General features: G+C 37.7%; 1 protein-coding gene across 1 annotated transcript; it reads right to left on the bottom strand.

The window, feature by feature from the left end:
• Window positions 1-12,170: 12,170 nt before the first annotated feature.
• On the bottom strand, window positions 12,171-15,182 carry LOC149166058 (putative anthocyanidin reductase). The gene is made up of 7 exons (XM_089431276.1): window positions 15,073-15,182; window positions 14,753-14,979; window positions 14,490-14,656; window positions 14,135-14,344; window positions 12,928-13,093; window positions 12,549-12,753; window positions 12,171-12,447 (listed from the first exon to the last, which is right to left on the bottom strand). Exons 1-7 carry the CDS (start codon window positions 15,093-15,095, stop codon window positions 12,303-12,305), a joined length of 1,143 nt encoding a protein of 380 aa, XP_089287402.1. The 5' UTR covers window positions 15,096-15,182; the 3' UTR covers window positions 12,171-12,302.
• Window positions 15,183-16,489: the final 1,307 nt, after the last annotated feature.

Raw genomic sequence — 16,489 nt, 5'->3', positions numbered from 1 at the left:
TTTGATGAATTCGCCTAAACCATTCCCAATGTCTCGCAAAGAGTCTTCGTCCCAATACTCCAGAGGGAGAGAATAAAGGCGCAACCACACTGGGGCCCAGCTCAGATCTTCTTTGTCTGGGTTAAAGCGTTCGATCCATCCTCTTAGGTATAGCCCTGCTGTGTTGAAGAAATATGGTCCTCCATCCAATACCCTGTTTCGGTCCTCCAAACAATTGAAAATGGCAGTAAAGAAGCCCTTAGGCCCTAACTGCAGTGTTATATGCCCTTTTGGCTTCCATTTGGCTGCGATCCAGCCGTGAAAAGCTTTCTCCATTGGCCAAAGGCCTATGAACTTTCCTATCAAAGCATGATCCCTCATAAACTGGATCTGAGTGTTGATGCGCTAACTTGGGAGCTCGATTTTGGGTCTGTCAACTACTACCGGCTTGCAGGTGTTTGATGTCACTCGTGGTTCTTCATTTGTGTTGTTATTTATTGGCGTATTTACATTATTTGTTGATGTATCTTCTGGATGGTCCATCCTGACATTTTCAATCTGTCGCAGGCCGTTTTCCGTATCAGCAGGGAGAGGCATCATGTCCTCCCCCTGAGGGGATTCTATTGCGCAATGGTGGTTCCTTATTGTGCTGTAGCTGCCTTATGGTTGAAGGTTAATGGCAAAACGACACAGTCTGTGAAGGTCTGCCAGTTGCAGAGCAGCGTCAAACCCTAAGCGCTCCACTCTCCATTTTATTTTTTTGACATAAACGGTTAGTTTTTATTTAAAATTCAGCAAATCAGCTGCCGAGGACTTTAACACTGAAACCCTGTATTTCCTTGTTACAGTCGGCGGGGAAAGAAGATTTTGCTTTTGAATAGTCCGCTGAATGAGTTACACTGTGAATGCAGATAGAGGCTTGAAAAAGAACTTGATTTGGTTTCAGAATGGTGCCTTGAAATTCCACTGCTTTTGCTTTCCGTGACGTAGCTCTACTTCCTAGCTTGCAAAGAGGAGATCCAACGCGCCGGAGTGCCGGATCATCCCAAGAATCACTGCGTTTTCTTTTTGAAATGTCTGGCGGAGTGTTATATAGTGTTCAAGAATGCCAAGAGTGGTAAATTGGCCTTGAAGAGGCCCTCGTGAACTCCCCAACACCTACCCAGACGCAGTAGTGAGTTCCAACAACGAAAAAAGATCGAAAATGCCACGGTTGCGTTCTGAATTTTCCCTTGTGGATGAGTTCGCATTTCCTAACAGTAGCCAGCTCAAAATGGTTCGGTCCCGAAGTCTGGAGAATCTGAATCAGCAAAATGCTCAAAGGAACAGATGCCCAGACAACTCCAAAATTAAGGAATGTCGCAGTCCGATTCAACATCATTTACTAACAGAGATCTCCTGCTCCTGAGAGAGCTTAGGTTGGCTACCAAGTCCGCCTGTGAGTTTAACTTCCTTAGAACATGATAGTAGGAGATTTTGTGGAACTTGGGCAACACTAGTCTAATTTTTTTGAGGATGGGGGCTAACTGCACCTGAGAAGGGATCTTTTGAGAGTTCATAGCCTGTATATTTAGTCTGGAGTCTCCAAACACTGAGATGTAGAGGAGATTCCTCTTGATAGCTAGATTTAGACCCTGCCACAGAGCAAGAGCCTCTGCTCTGTCGTTTGTTTCATGCCCCAGACCCCAAGCAAAGCACAACTCAGTTGAGCCACTTGGGCTTGAGTTGGCTCTCGGGGGATGCTAGGGACAACCATCATACTTTTGTAACCTTCTGCTACTGAGTAAGAGCCTAAAAGAGAACCCCACCCTCTTTTGTCCTTAGAAGAGGCCTTTAAGGGAGATTTTCCTTGGAGCAAATCCAAAAATAAATTGGCTTCACCATCTAGCCAATGAGGGACCTCCCCTAAATTCCAACCATCCCAAAGACTTTCTGCATCATTTGTCCAATTGGAGATGTCTCAAAGGGTTTCCAGATTGCTGGCCTGAAGCCAAGCTCTGATATTTTCCCGTTATACCATCTGATTCAAGGGTTGATCTCCAAGAATCAAATCTTCCCAATTTTTTATTTTTTTCCCATTACCTGGGATCCAATAAAGCTTATGACTGAAAAGTTTCAAAGCTGCGAGACAGAGTTTGAGAACTGGTGATCCTTTGGAAATTCTAGGAGGCTGGTCCAAGCACCTCAAATGTTGCCCATGAAAATATTTTTTCCATAGAACTCTCTTGCTCCAACTAGGATTCCTAGAAACAATGTTCCAAAGGAGCTTGGAGCCCAGAGCAAGATTTTGGGCTGCCAGATCCCGCATTTGGATACCTCCTTCCAACAATGGCTTCTTAATAGTGTCTAATTAACTAAATGGAGCCTTCTTTTATTATTTTTCCTTCCCTCCCACAAAAATCTTCTCAGGAGACCATCCACTTTACTAATAAAGGTTTTAGGGGCTAGTGGAATGGAGTTCTGATAAACTGGGAGACTTATGAGAACAGATTTCATAAGGATTACCTTCCCAGCATTATTCAACCATGAGGCTCCCCAAGCTTATATTCTGAGTTTCAGCTTGTCTAGCAGGGGCATCCAGTGAGCTACCTTAGGATTTGATTTGAAGATTGGGATCCCAAGATACTTAAATGACTCCCAGGTCAGGGTTCTTTTCCATTTCTAATAGCCTTGTTATGTCTGTCAAATCTTTTATCGAGCAATTCCAGCCATAGATCGTGCTTTTTAGATAGTTAATCTTGTTGCCTGAAACCTCCCTATAAATGTGCAGATCCTTCTTGAAGGTTCTAGCAGAATTTATGCTAGCTCCTCTAAGAAATAATGTATCATCGGCAAACTGGGCATGATTTATGTCTTTAACATTGTGAGCCATTCTCAGGCCTGGCAGAGTTTGGATCTGTTGATAGTAGTCTAGTTGGAAGCTGAGCACCGAAGTTTGAATGGCGTAAAGAAGCGAGGACAAAGGGCAACCTTGTCTCAGCCCCCTCAAGGCCTGGAAAAATTCCGTTGAATGACCATTAACCAGAGGTGCTATCCAAGGGGAGGCAATGTAGGCTTTCACCCAAGTTATGAGAACTTTTGAGAAGCCAAATTTCTCCATCACAGAAAACAAGAAATCATGTCTCACCCTATCAAAGGCATTTGTCAAATCTAGCTTAATCACCATGCCTTTCTCTTTTCGATGACAGCTTGAATGAATTGCTTCTTGCACCAGCAAAATATTGTCAAGAATCTTTCTCCCTTTTATGAATCCTCCTTGGTTTTCAAGGATGATGATCGGCATAATTTTCTTAATACGATTGGCTATTATTTTTGTAATCAGCTTATAACTTGTATTACACAAAGAGATGGGCCTGAATCTGCTGAAATCGGTGGCGCCTTTGTCTTTCAGAATCAAGGCAAGGAAGGTCGAGTTGGTACTGCCTCCAATCTTGGTGCAGGTCTGAGATTTATGGATCATTCTCAAAAGGTATTTTTTAATTGTAGGCCAGCAAGTCAGGTAGAACCTTGCAGTGAACCCATCAGGGCCTGAGGCTTTATCCGGATCCATGTAATCCAAAGCTTCTTTAATCTCATTCATACTGATTGGAGCAGTCAGCATAATATTGTCAAAATCTTGAACACAGTGAGGAATAAGATCAATCGGATAGGCTTGAGAATCGATAGGAGGGTCTTCCGGGGCAGAGTAAAGATCTTTGAAGAAGGAGTGGGCTGCTCGCTTTATGCCTTCAGAATCTTTAACCATAGTGTTTTGATAGTGAATTTCATTCACTGTTTTGAAATGCTTGTGTGCTTCAGCTTGCTTATGGAAGTAGCTTGTATTTTTGTCTCCGGCCTGTAACCAAAGATTTCTGGACTTCTGTCTCCAGAACTCTTCTTCATCCCTACTTGCTCTATGGAGATCTTTTTGCAGCTCTACTTCTTTTTGAAGAAGGATTTGAGTTACATCGGAATTCTCCATTGTTAATTGATGGCTTGCTAAATTGTCATGCATCTCCTTTCTTTTGGTGGTGGGCGTTTTCAACCTTTTAGCCCACTCCTTGAGCTCCCTTTTAAGTCTCCTCATTTTTTCTTCCCACACAAAGAAAAGGGATCCTTCATGAACTTGCCGGTTCCAGGCCTCGGAGACCACCTCCTGGAATCCTTCTTGATGAATCCATAGAGAACTGAATCTAAAGGGAATGGGGCCAAGATTTCCATCCAAGGAGAACTCAAGCAGAATGGGTTTATGGTCAAAGGTGTAGTTCGACAGAATTTTAGAGGTGGCCATTAGACCACAAGTCAAGAAGTAGGATTGGACTAGAAATCTGTTCAGACGAGAAGCAATGTGGCCGGGGCATATCCTTTTGTTTGACCAGGTGAATTTCCCAGATGTGGGCTTGATATCCTCCAATTCCCAATCTAAAATGAGGTCTTCAACGCATTCTCTAGTTGGGTCCCTGACCAGCGAACCCCCCTTTTTCTCTTCTACAGCTAGCGTAACATTCAGATCACCTGCAATAATAATATTTTCTGGGTTGTGCAAGAAAAGATAGGACTAGAGCGAGTCCCAACAAATTTTTTTCTCAGATGGTAAGATCGGAGCATAAAGATTGAACATACTTACTTGGTGGCCAGATTCTTTATGGAGGAGCTTAGTGAGTGGCCAATGGGGGCAACATTCTTCATGAATCAGATCATATTTGGAGTTGTCTCAAAAGGAGGCAATCCCTCCAGAGGCGCCTCTAGCGCTGGCTGCTCTCCCTTGGCCTTTATGCCAGAATGCTTTGCTTGTTTGGAGGAGTAGAAGGTCCTCCAGTTTTGTCTCCTGGATGAGAGGGATTTCAGGTGAGTACATCCTTACAATGTCTTTTAGAGCTTCTTCTTTAAACTTGCTGCCTAACCCTTTGGAATTCCAGGAGGCGTATTTCATTATTTACTGGCTTGGAAGGTTGTGGCTCCTTTTGGAACCTGACCATGCTTGTGCCTAGATCTGGTATTCATCATTCGTTTGAGATTTTTCTGAGAGCCTTGGAGAACATCCAGATAAGTTTGTTCCTCTCTCTGTTTCTTCTTGGACTTTCGACACCTAGCCAACTTGATAGGAGTGACTTGCGAGCTGTCTGAATCTGAGACTCCATCTTCTGAATCTCCCTCAGAATCGGAGTCCAGACTAATGCGCTCCTCATTTTCTTCTTTTTCCCCTTGTTCATCCTCTGATGGAGGAAGAATTGACTTTGCCTCTGCTTCTTTCACTTTCTTCAACGGGTCTTCTGGGTCCTCTTGGGTTCCAATGGCATCTATCTTTACCCTAGAGGAAGAACCCTCTTTTGGAACTTCTTTGGCTTTTCGTTTAGGCCGGGGCTTCACCAATGGCCCTGAATTTTTCTTCTCAGTTGGTTTTGGGACTGCCTTGCCCTTTTTATTTATTTCCATCCTTCTTCGTCCACTTTGTCCCCGGTTGGAGCTTTTGGGCAATTTCGTTAGAAGTATCCATGTTCGTGACAGGTTCTGCATTTGAAAGGCAGTTGCTCGTAATCCAATTTTTGATAGTGATGCCATTATCTGACTCTAAGTTTTACCACTTCGAGCAGTCCAGCTTCTAGATCGACTTCCACACAGATTCTTGCGTAGGTATATTGGCCCTTGTTATCTGCTTTGTCAATGAAACGGCCTAGGCCATTTCTAATCTTCTGTAAGGTGTGATAGCTCCAGCAATGGATCAGAAGATTGGGAAGCCAGACCCAGACTGGGACCTCTTTAGGGGTATCAATTGAGGGATCGAAGTCGGGGGTCCACTTATTAAGATACAGACCCTGATTTCCCATAAAATACGGACCGTTTCTGAAAACCAAATCTCGATCTTCTTTGGAGGTGAACTAGAAAATGAAATACCCTCTTCCGACAACATAGTAGATCACATTGTTTTCTAGCTAGGGCCTCCAGTTGCGTTGGATCTAGTCATCTATTGTTTTTGTAGAGGGCTAGCATACCATAAATTGTCCTACCAACCCTCTGTCAGCCAGGGCTAGGGCAATTTTTATCGGTTGGTCTTCTGGCAGAGCGATCTCAGAAATTTCCTCTAGTTTTTTGATGAATTTCGGGACTTTTGGAATCAAATGTTTCTTCCCTTTCTGCGAGAGAAATCTTTTGAAGAGATTGGTGGGGTGGGAGAAGGCTCCCCACCCCCAGGCGCACTCATGGCGGCAGCTACGCTCCTCTGCGATCGCAAAACCCACACGTGGACACTGTGCCAGCAGCAGCACTGGCCGGAGGAGGGAGGCAGAGCCCGATTGCGGGGATGTCGGGAAGGATTGAGAGCCTAGTAGCAGGTGCTGCCAGGCAAGGGGCCTGCGGAGGACCGCAAGGGCCGAGGAAGTAGGGGTGCGGGAGCTCTAGTTCAGAATGCGCATGAAGATGACCCTGAAACTCAGCGCTGTCCTCCATTTTCATTCGAAGTGAAATATCGTATTATACATAGGTTTGATCTAAAGTGGTCATTGTATTAAATATAAAGTTTTGTCTTAAAATATTTTTGTCTCAAAATACTTTTGTCTTAAATATAAAGTTTTGTCTTAAAATAATTGTCTTAAATTGTTTGTCTTAAAATAATTTTGTCTTAAACTATTTTTGTCTTAAATATAAAGTTTTGTCTTTAAATTTTTGTCTCAAACTACTTTTGTCTTAAATATAAAGTTTTGTCTCAAAATATTTTCGTCTTAAACTATTTTTGTCTTAAATATAAAGTTTTGTCTTAAAATATTTTTGTTTCAAACTACTTTTGTTTTAAAATATTTTTGTCTTAAACTATTTTTGTCTTAAATATAAAATTTTGTATTAAAATATTTGTCTCAACCTATTTTTGTCTTAAAGTCTATATTTAAGACAAATCAATTGATATTAATTTTCAATGTAAAATAACTAAAATAAAAAAAGAGTTTTTGAGACAAAAGATTTCTTTTGTCTTAAAAAATGTCTCAAAAGTGCCCTTGGTGTAGTAGTGAGTGTTTGCGGTTATCAAAACCTTTTTGGTTTTCCCTGTTAATCAAACATGCGTGGTTTTCTCCATGTAGGCTCCAGATCACGTTGGAATTGGGTGGGGTATTCCAAGTGCTCTCAGGAAATGGAAACAGATATACAACATAATTTATAATAACGTCCATGAGAAAGAGGCTTCCAGCCTCAATCATTGTTTACTACTGCCTCAATTGAAGACTATCTCATACGCAATGTCATTGTGGTGCATGCAAGATCTAACAACTAAGCACCCAAATTTTGCATAACGATTCCATTTCGTATGGTAGCAATCTGAATGTCAGTGTGTGTCGATGCATCAGTTACCAATGTTTCACCTTCCAGTTGCTTCAGTTATGTCTTGAAAATTAAATGCAACAAATGAGATCGGTCCTATTCTAAAAAAACAAAAGAAACTCTGGTCAATCATTGTTTACTACTGCCTCAGTTGAAGACTATCTCATACGCAATGTCATTGTGGTGCATGCAAGGTATAACAACAAAGCACCCAAATTTTGCATAACGATTCCATTGCGTATGGTAGCAATCTAAATGTCATTGTGTGTCGATGCATCAGTTACCAATGTTTCACCTTCTAGTTGCTTCAGTTATGTCTTGAAAATTAAATGCAACAAATGAGATGGGCCATATTCTCTCTATGATTTTAATATGGTTGGTAGTTTTAGTATGGGGTATTGCTTGTGGTTTTGATATTCTAGATTGATGTGTCTTAACTCCGTTGTAGTTTTATATATGTGGATAAAGAATTTGTGAGAGTCATTGAAGTTTCACATATCTATGTGGGAGTGCTACTCCCCTAACATCTGCGGTACAAAACCTGTTTGTCCCGGGTGCGAATCAATTGTTGCACATATGGAGGTTGAAGGTTGCGCTTTGTGGTATAGGAAAACTGAGTAGGGGTTGAACCCTAAAATGTGTCGGTGCACATTTCCATTGAGAAATAATGGACCAATCCATCTAAGAAATGCTTATTTGAATGATTTAATGGTATGAAGGATGATGGACCAATCCATCTAAGAAATGCTTATTTGAATGATTTAATGGTATGAAGGATGATGGCTAGTCTCAATCGTGCCTAGTCCCTAGCATTGGTATCCCTTTACTCATATTATTTGCACCAAAACTCTTCATCAACATCAACATTCTAAATATGTTACATGCCTTACGGTTTCAATACCTTTTTTCCTCAATTTCACCACACAATTAGCAGATTACAGTCTAAAGGGTAAGCCAGAAAGTATTGATTTTCTGCATTGTCTTAGAATTATCGGTGGCCTTTGTAGTCTCCCTGGAATGGTTAGATCTCAACTATTTTTCAAATTCAAGAAGAAGATATCCATAGCATATTGACATATGTTTCTATGGAATTGTACTGGTGAAGGGATATATAATTGCAATAATTTTATTTTTTTTTAATGAAAATGGCATAGAATTGTGAGCTCTCTTATCAAAAATATTTTCTTGTAAACTATTTTTTCTATTGTGTGTTTACACCTCTTTTATTTTTGGATGAGAAAAGCCAAAATTTACCGATTTTCATTGGACATAGCCAAGTGGCCATGAGAATTGGGGATTCGATGGTTGAAGTGCAACCTTTTTTATATAACCAAGCCTTAGCATAATTTTACGCCTCAGATCTTCAACCTCTTCTCATTTGTGATTTAAGGCATTGTAAATCGATTTCAAAGCAATATTCCATTGACTTTGTTGGTTATTCACTCTACATGGATTATTTTATTGTTGGTGTTGTATCTAAGTTGTTGAGAAAATGACAAAAATCAATGGATTATTAGATTTACAAAACAGTCTAATACACTATATTGTTTATGATACAATTAAAATAGGAAAAGTCACTCTCTCCAATATTCTATCATGGTTACACGATGCTCAAGAGAAGATTGAGTTTCTACAACCTGAACCTTTGCTTTAGTGAAATGAAATACAATAAAAGCATTAGAGTTACGGATTAGTTTTTGTTCAAAACAACTGCCTTTTTGAGTCTCAGAAACACTCCAATAGCTAGCCAAGACATTATCAAATTGACGATGATGGATTAGGAATAGATTTAAATGAAGACGAAATTCAACATGTACTTCCCAAGCTCGTCACCAGACCTCAAGAAGTAGTTATTAACAATAGAAAAGAACTAGTCTAGTATATGACAAGGATGTTTCCTTTCACATCCTAAACTATTCTAAACCCATCAAGTTTCAAAGTGTTTGATTTCTTCAAGAAAAATCAACTTCACCTTCTTCTCTTCACAACCACATCGAAGTGTCAAATGGAAACATTGTGATTAGGTTGGTCATGTGAACGATCATTGTTTTGATCTCCAACCTTGCAAGCATTGTGGAAAACACACTCATCATTTAGATAGATGTTGTAGACATAAGACCCATGCAAGATAAAATATTTACCTTGGATGGATTGCTTCTTGGAAATGGTTTTCAACTATGAAGAAGATATATAGGTCATACCTCACAGTTCAGCCTCAATTATTGACATATCTTGCGGTGGAGATATCTTCATCTTCTCAGCCTGTATCTGACAGGGGGGAATTGATAGTCAACTACTAACATTACAAAATTATCAAGCGAGCTTGAGCCATAGCCTAAACCAAAGCCAACTAATAGAGCATAGAGCTACATTCTGCCATAGCCAGATTCAGAGTTGCAGCGAGAGATAGAGTCATGCTCCATGAGCATGTTTTTTCTTGGTAGCCATCCTTAAAACCCCATCGATAGAATACTTCAGTTGTGGTTACATCAAATTCATCATCAAGCCATCTTTAGGGAGCATTTTTGCTTCGAAGAAGACTTCATCCTCTATCCAAATTCAAAATCTTCCAAGAACTACTTTGAGCTTTAGTTCCAGAGTTAGTGGTCAACCTTCAACTGCCACCAATAGAAACTTTTGGTTCTTCTACCTCTTTTAGTTTGTGTTATTCCTTAAACACCACCATTTTATAGAGCACATCTAGCCATTGGTTTCCATGCATTTTTGTATTCTAAATGATCCATAAACTATCATGGATATTCCACTTGATAGTGCGTCAGAAAAAATATGATAATATTATATTAAAAATATGAAATTCTACACTATTACAATTTTATTAAACTTCTAGATCTGTAGATTTTATTGTAACTAGTGCATGCATGTGAATGGAAATTAGGCAGAAAATAGAGAACGGAAAAATGAAAAATAAAATCACACACACATAATAAACAACATATGCTCTAGGAAACCCTTTTGGGAGGAAAATCAGTTGGAAGTTCACGATGCTCTACTCTCTTTCTCAGTCTCGAAATATGGTTGCAGGTATAAAGAAATATGACCTGTGGCCTGCTAGCTCCTACACTGCACAATCCTCTTTGTGTGCTCTACCTCATATCCCTCTTATCTTTTTTCACTCTCTATGGAACAAATGCACTCAAAAGAATGAAATGTCTCTTCCTCTTAGTAGCTTGGTTATAACACAACCCAATAGCCTACTAATGGTAAAGTTTGACAACGTCAACTCTTGACCAAAGTGACAATGTAGACGCTTCTAGAGTTTTTTACATCACAATCATGTGGCTAGCCCATTTTTCCATGAATGATGGGAGATGACGTGACATCCTCCCAAATTATAGGTGTGAAAAAAGGAAGGCCAATTTCTAAGTGGCATAACTTTTGCATACATTCTCTGATTGACATGTTTATTGTGTCGTTGGAAAGATCTTTGTGTGTAGAATAGCATGAAAATGTGTGACATTAAAGTAACAAATTTTTAACAAAAATAACATCATTTGATGCCTCAAAATTCTCCCGGAAGGTTTTAGACCCAATTTTTCCAAACTGGGTCCCACTCGTAAAAACGGCCCCATGCGCCGATTCTTCCACTTTTTCCACTTTGAATGCATAAATATGTATGAAAAAATATAGTGATCCAATTTGTATCACCAACTCTCTTCTTGGACTCATATACACCCCTTTCGATTAAGGAGGGGAATGAACACCTAATCCATTAGGATTGGTGTGAAAGAATTTCAACAATCATATAAATCCAAAAAGCATTTTGGAATATGAAACCAAGGTTCACACAAATGTAATTATATTTACATCATGTGAATAATATTTTTCCTATCAATTTTGTGTGAGTTTAACAATATTATTATATCATTAAATTAAAGTATGTTTCTAATTATATTTAGACATATTTGTCATCTAGTTAAGAGCATGTGTTTCCTCCTAATAGGTCACAGGTTCAAAACTAGAGGGGGGTAGAGTATGTATGCCTTCGTAGCTTGTCCCACAAACAAACAAGGACAGCTCATACATCAATTTGGTGTGTGTCTTGGCCGTGACCTTAAAATTGGATAATAATAATAATAAGTTTCCATTTTTTTAAAAATAAAAAAAGATTAAATTAATTTTCTTAAAAAAAGATTAAATTAATAGTAAAGGAAATTATAAATAAAATTTGTAAACAAGGAGGTCTCTTACACCAATTTGTTGTTTGGCTTCGGGGTGACCTTAAAATTGGATAATGATAATAATAATAATAATAGGTTTCCAATTATTATTTTTTTAAATAAATTTAATTAATTTTCTTAAAAGTTATATAGTTAAAAAAATCAAAATAATACCAATACACTAAAAAAATAAAAATTAACATCTAATTAATAGCAAAGGAAATTATAAATAAAATTTGTAAATCTAACCAATACGAATATATTGTATAACTCTATAAATCAAATGATTGGTAAACATAGATGGACATCATAACACCACTTCATAATGCATTTTATATTGTGAAGATTAAAAATATATAAAAAATTAACTAAATTATAATTTTATTATTAGTTATGAAAAATAAATAATATATGAGTTAAGCATATATACATTTAAAAAACATGTAATAAAATTCTAATCATAAAGATCTTAAGTTTTGTTACAAACCATGGGCCAATATTATAGTTTACTACTAAAACATATCCAAAAATACACTACTTTTAAAATAAAACTTTAGCTTTAATATGTGATTACTACTATTAGAAATATTCTAAAATTTTCCACAAAAGTTATTAAAAATATTCTAAATTTTTCCAAAAAATTAAGGAACTACCATCCACTTAATAATTATCAATAATTAAATTGAAATTCTAAAACTTATTCTAAAATATAAATTTAATGAGCCATTTAAAAATATTTATAAAATAACAATATTCTTCGGTCAAAACTATAAAAATAACAATATTTTTACAAATTCTCAGTCAAAACCATATAAAATAATAATATTATTCACAAATTCTATCTATGAGTCGAAACTATTTCAGCCGTCCATAAGATTGAGCCGATTTGATTGTGTCATCCAAAGTGTCTGCCACGTCATGCTTGAATGAAAACCCCATATCCAAAAGTTTCTTCGAAGAAGCAGGAACACGAACACCATTATCATCTTCACCGTCGCCTCTGTCATGATAAACCAAGTTTCCTCACCTTATAAAAAAAACAAAATAAATCCATAAAAATATAACTAAAAAGACCGTACATGATGGGAGAAGTCTACATACTTGAATTGTGGAGTAAAATGTGGATAGAGTTTATGGATGGAGTCCGATAACTGAGAAACGGTGAGAGGGGTAAGACAGCAAATATGTCGACCTTGTACTTTTGGTTGCTCCATCAGAAATATATGGGCCTCACACACATCCTCAACATGAACTAACGGTATTGATCCGAGAAACGACTCATTCAACTTCAACCCCTCAATATTGCCTGTAACATTTTCAACTGAAGTTGTTAGTTTTTCAAACTAAAATATTTCACATATTGATCTGCCAGACCCTCTCCTCAACTCAAACAAAAGTGAGTTATCATTCGCCTTCTCCCTATTACTGGTGTGCAAAGAACTGAAGATTTTAACGAACATATAACAAAAATATTGCATACCTGTAATGGGGCTTAATATTTCATCACGTGAAGACGGAAGTGGACTTGAGATGATGGTTGGCCCACAAACGTAACCCGGTCCAATTGTCACAACCTCCATTTGGCCACTGTTTAACCCATACTCAATGGCGGCTTTCTCCGCCAATGTCTTGGATATGTAATAAAACTGCACGCACGATAATCACGATCCGTAAGTAATGCCATATTTGACATACTGTTTTCATGTATCAGAATATGGATCAGAGACCGTAGATTTATGGTTATGCGCTATATGAAAGATGCTTAAGGAGGTTGTTGTTGTTGTTGTTGTTGTTGTTGTTGTTGTTGTTGTTGTTGTTGTTGTTGTTGTTGTTGTTGTTGTTGTTGTTATTATTATTATTAATCTAGGATAATCCGTAACTGGTGAGAGTTATGCTGAACAGATCCAGGATTAAATTTAATTGGCTGCCACTTGAAGGAAATTTAAGCAGAGAAAATTATCGCAATTAGTGGGATTTTTTTGATAGTGCTTGTGTTAGGAGAGCAGAGCATGTGGTTCTGGAGTAGTTATCTATATCTAATAAGTTTTATTTTTTTAATGGGAATGTATTTAATAATAAAACAGAAATTATTAAGTTGTGGGGAGTATTGATAGGGGTCAAATTGTTAGGAATTAATCAAATACAAATTTATAGAGATGTATTTATAGAGATGCCATAGGCATAATAGATTGGATCAATGGACAAAATGAATTCACTCTCCAATTTTAATCAATTAAATGAATCACATTAAAACTCTAGTAAGGTCCTTTCCAGAAATAAAATTTGATCTATAAAAAAAAGTATAGAAACCAGTAAATTTTACTTTTACTCTCAACACTATCAACTGCTCATAAAAGCATATAAAAATGAAAGCTTTTTTATGCTTCAGACAGTGACAAGAATGAAATAGTTTCTATGCCATAAAATGAGGAATATTAAGGTTTTTGACCAAATTAATAATACAGTTTTTGAATAATCAATTTTGTGCAGCAGAAGATGTCAACCTCAAAGAGATAATTTGAAATGTTTTGATGTAAAATTTTACTGTTTCCAAAGACTAATCCAAAATTGAAAAATAGAAAATGTCCCCGAATATATGTAATAAAAACTTTTTATTGACATAAAAAGGTAGCGTTTTTTTTCTACTAAAAAAATTCGATCATTCTAGTCGCAGTGTAATTACGTACACTAGTAGGGCTGGCTTTACCGCGCATGAAATCGACAGGAGTCCATCTTGATCCGTCCAGATTGGAGCCACGAATATGTTCCCCTTGTTCATTTAGCGGACAAGCTGCTACCATTGACGAAGTATAAACCACACGCTTCACCGATTTAGCACGCGAGCAGGATTTCAATACATTCAATACCCCTTTCAAAGCAGGCTGAACAAAATCATCCTGTCCCACAAAAGTTTCATAAGAAATGAAAATTTCACAAAAGTTTTACAAGAAATGAAAATTTGTATACTCTTGCTAAATCCCTTTCAATACCTTCCATATTTCACAAATCAGAAGTTAAGAGAAATTTATGCATAATCAGTACCTCAGAAGGCTTGGAGAAGTCCATAGGACTGGCCACGTGGAACACCCCTTGACAGCTCTCCACTGCGGAATCAAAGGCGTGCTCTTCGCTTAAATCTGCTTGGAAGAGCTTCAGTCTCTCTGCAGCACCAGGCAGCGACAGCAGAGGCCCAGTTTTTGCCTTGTCATCTGCATGCACAAAAATATGAGAATAACTCACACCTAATCTGTAAACAAAGTGATTAATTAATGAATAAGAGCGAGCAGAATCTCCGTATTACATACTAGGGTTTCTGAGGGTGGCGTTAACAGTGTAGCCTCTCTGGAGAAGATTCTTGACGAGCCATGATCCGATATACCCTCCTGCTCCTGTAACGCAAACCTTCATGCCCTCTCCACCTTCGTGGCTTTGCATTTTTCTCCTATGATATTGATATGCAAGTTGCAAAATGAGAGGCTGAGTGCAACTTAAATATCCAATAGCCTTTCCAATTGTGGGTTTCATGAATAATCTGAAATCAAATAAATAGGAGTGAGTGAGTTCAACAAAAATCTGTTCCAACTACTGATTTCTTCTCCATGCGTTTGGTCACATCAACCCTCACCTCTTTTCAATGTATTTCGTCATCACTAAGTAGAATACGCAAGAAGTAGAATACACACTCTATTCCTAAATATCTATCATTAATTAGCATTTTCACAGATCTATCAAATCTAATATCTTTTATTATTCCCAAAAGCCTTGCCCATCCTTTGTGCCTGTACCTATTCTTCACGAAGTAAAACACAACTTTCATTTTTCAGCCTGCCATTCAAAGTTATCTAGTCAAACCTTTGGCATTTTCCACGATCTATCCAATCTAATATCTTTTATTATTCCCAAAAGCCTTGCCCATCCTTTGTGCCTGTACCTATTCTTCACGAAGTAAAACACAACTTTCATTTTTCAGCCCGCCATTCAAAGTTATCTAGTCAAACCTTTGGCATTTTCCACGATCTATCCAATCTAATATCTTTTATTATTCCCAAAAGCCTTGCCCATCCTTTGTGCCTGTACCTATTCTTCACGAAGTAAAACACAACTTTCATTTTTCAGCCTGCCATTCAAAGTTATCTAGTCAAACCTTTGGCATTTTCCACGATCTATCCAATCTAATATCTTTTATTATTCCCAAAAGCCTTGCCCATCCTTTGTGCCTGTACCTATTCTTCACGAAGTAAAACACAACTTTCATTTTTCAGCCTGCCATTCAAAGTTATCTAGTCAAACCTTTGGCATTTTCCACGATCTATCCAATCTAATATCTTTTATTATTCCCAAAAGCCTTGCCCATCCTTTGTGCCTGTACCTATTCTTCACGAAGTAAAACACAACTTTCATTTTTCAGCCTGCCATTCAAAGTTATCTAGTCAAACCTTTGGCATTTTCCACGATCTATCCAATCTAATATCTTTTATTATTCCCAAAAGCCTTGCCCATCCTTTGTGCCTGTACCTATTCTTCACGAAGTAAAACACAACTTGCATTTTTCAGCCTGCCATTCAAAGTTATCTAGTCAAACCTTTGGCATTTTCCATGATCTATTACATCTGCGACTTTTTCTTCAAAAGCATCGTTAGTACTCCATACGTTTATAACTCAAATGTATTGTAGGCCCAAATTAAGGGCTACGGTATGGAAATTGACTTGGTAGATGATACTCGAGACTCTTTTGAATGAAAAATCATTTCATAGTTTCCAAAATTATTGAAGTGCTTTCATGGTGGAAGGGGATTAATGAGCAGTTTGCTTCAAGGTTTTTGGTTCATAATATCCATTCATGATAAATGCCTCCTTCCCTTACTCATATCTATTATTTGTTGGAGAATATAGGTTAATTAAGTACCTGTCAACAAAAATGCCATGTGGGCGGTGAAATAAAATAATCCATCCATGGTAGATGCCTGGTTTCGTCACTTTGATGGAGAATATAACTTATACATGTTGTAATACTTGATAAGAACATTAAAAAAATCCTATTT

This window comes from Pinus tabuliformis, chromosome 5_1 (assembly GCF_031772625.1).
Source record: "Pinus tabuliformis cultivar Carrire ecotype Pingquan chromosome 5_1, CPIR1, whole genome shotgun sequence".
Classification (NCBI taxonomy): domain Eukaryota; kingdom Viridiplantae; phylum Streptophyta; class Pinopsida; order Pinales; family Pinaceae; genus Pinus; species Pinus tabuliformis.
This window is presented reverse-complemented; position numbering and strand designations above follow the sequence as displayed.

Bases quoted from the DNA above. Each gene is read 5' to 3' on its own strand.
- LOC149166058 (XM_089431276.1), bottom strand. From the start codon at position 15,095: ATGACGAAATACATTGAAAAGAG. The intron at 14,657-14,752 runs GTATGTAATACG...TTGTGCATGCAG, and splicing joins CGCCACCCTCAGAAACCCTA to ATGACAAGGCAAAAACTGGG. The intron at 12,448-12,548 runs GTATGTAGACTT...TTATCATGACAG, and splicing joins CATTTTACTCCACAATTCAA to AGGCGACGGTGAAGATGATA.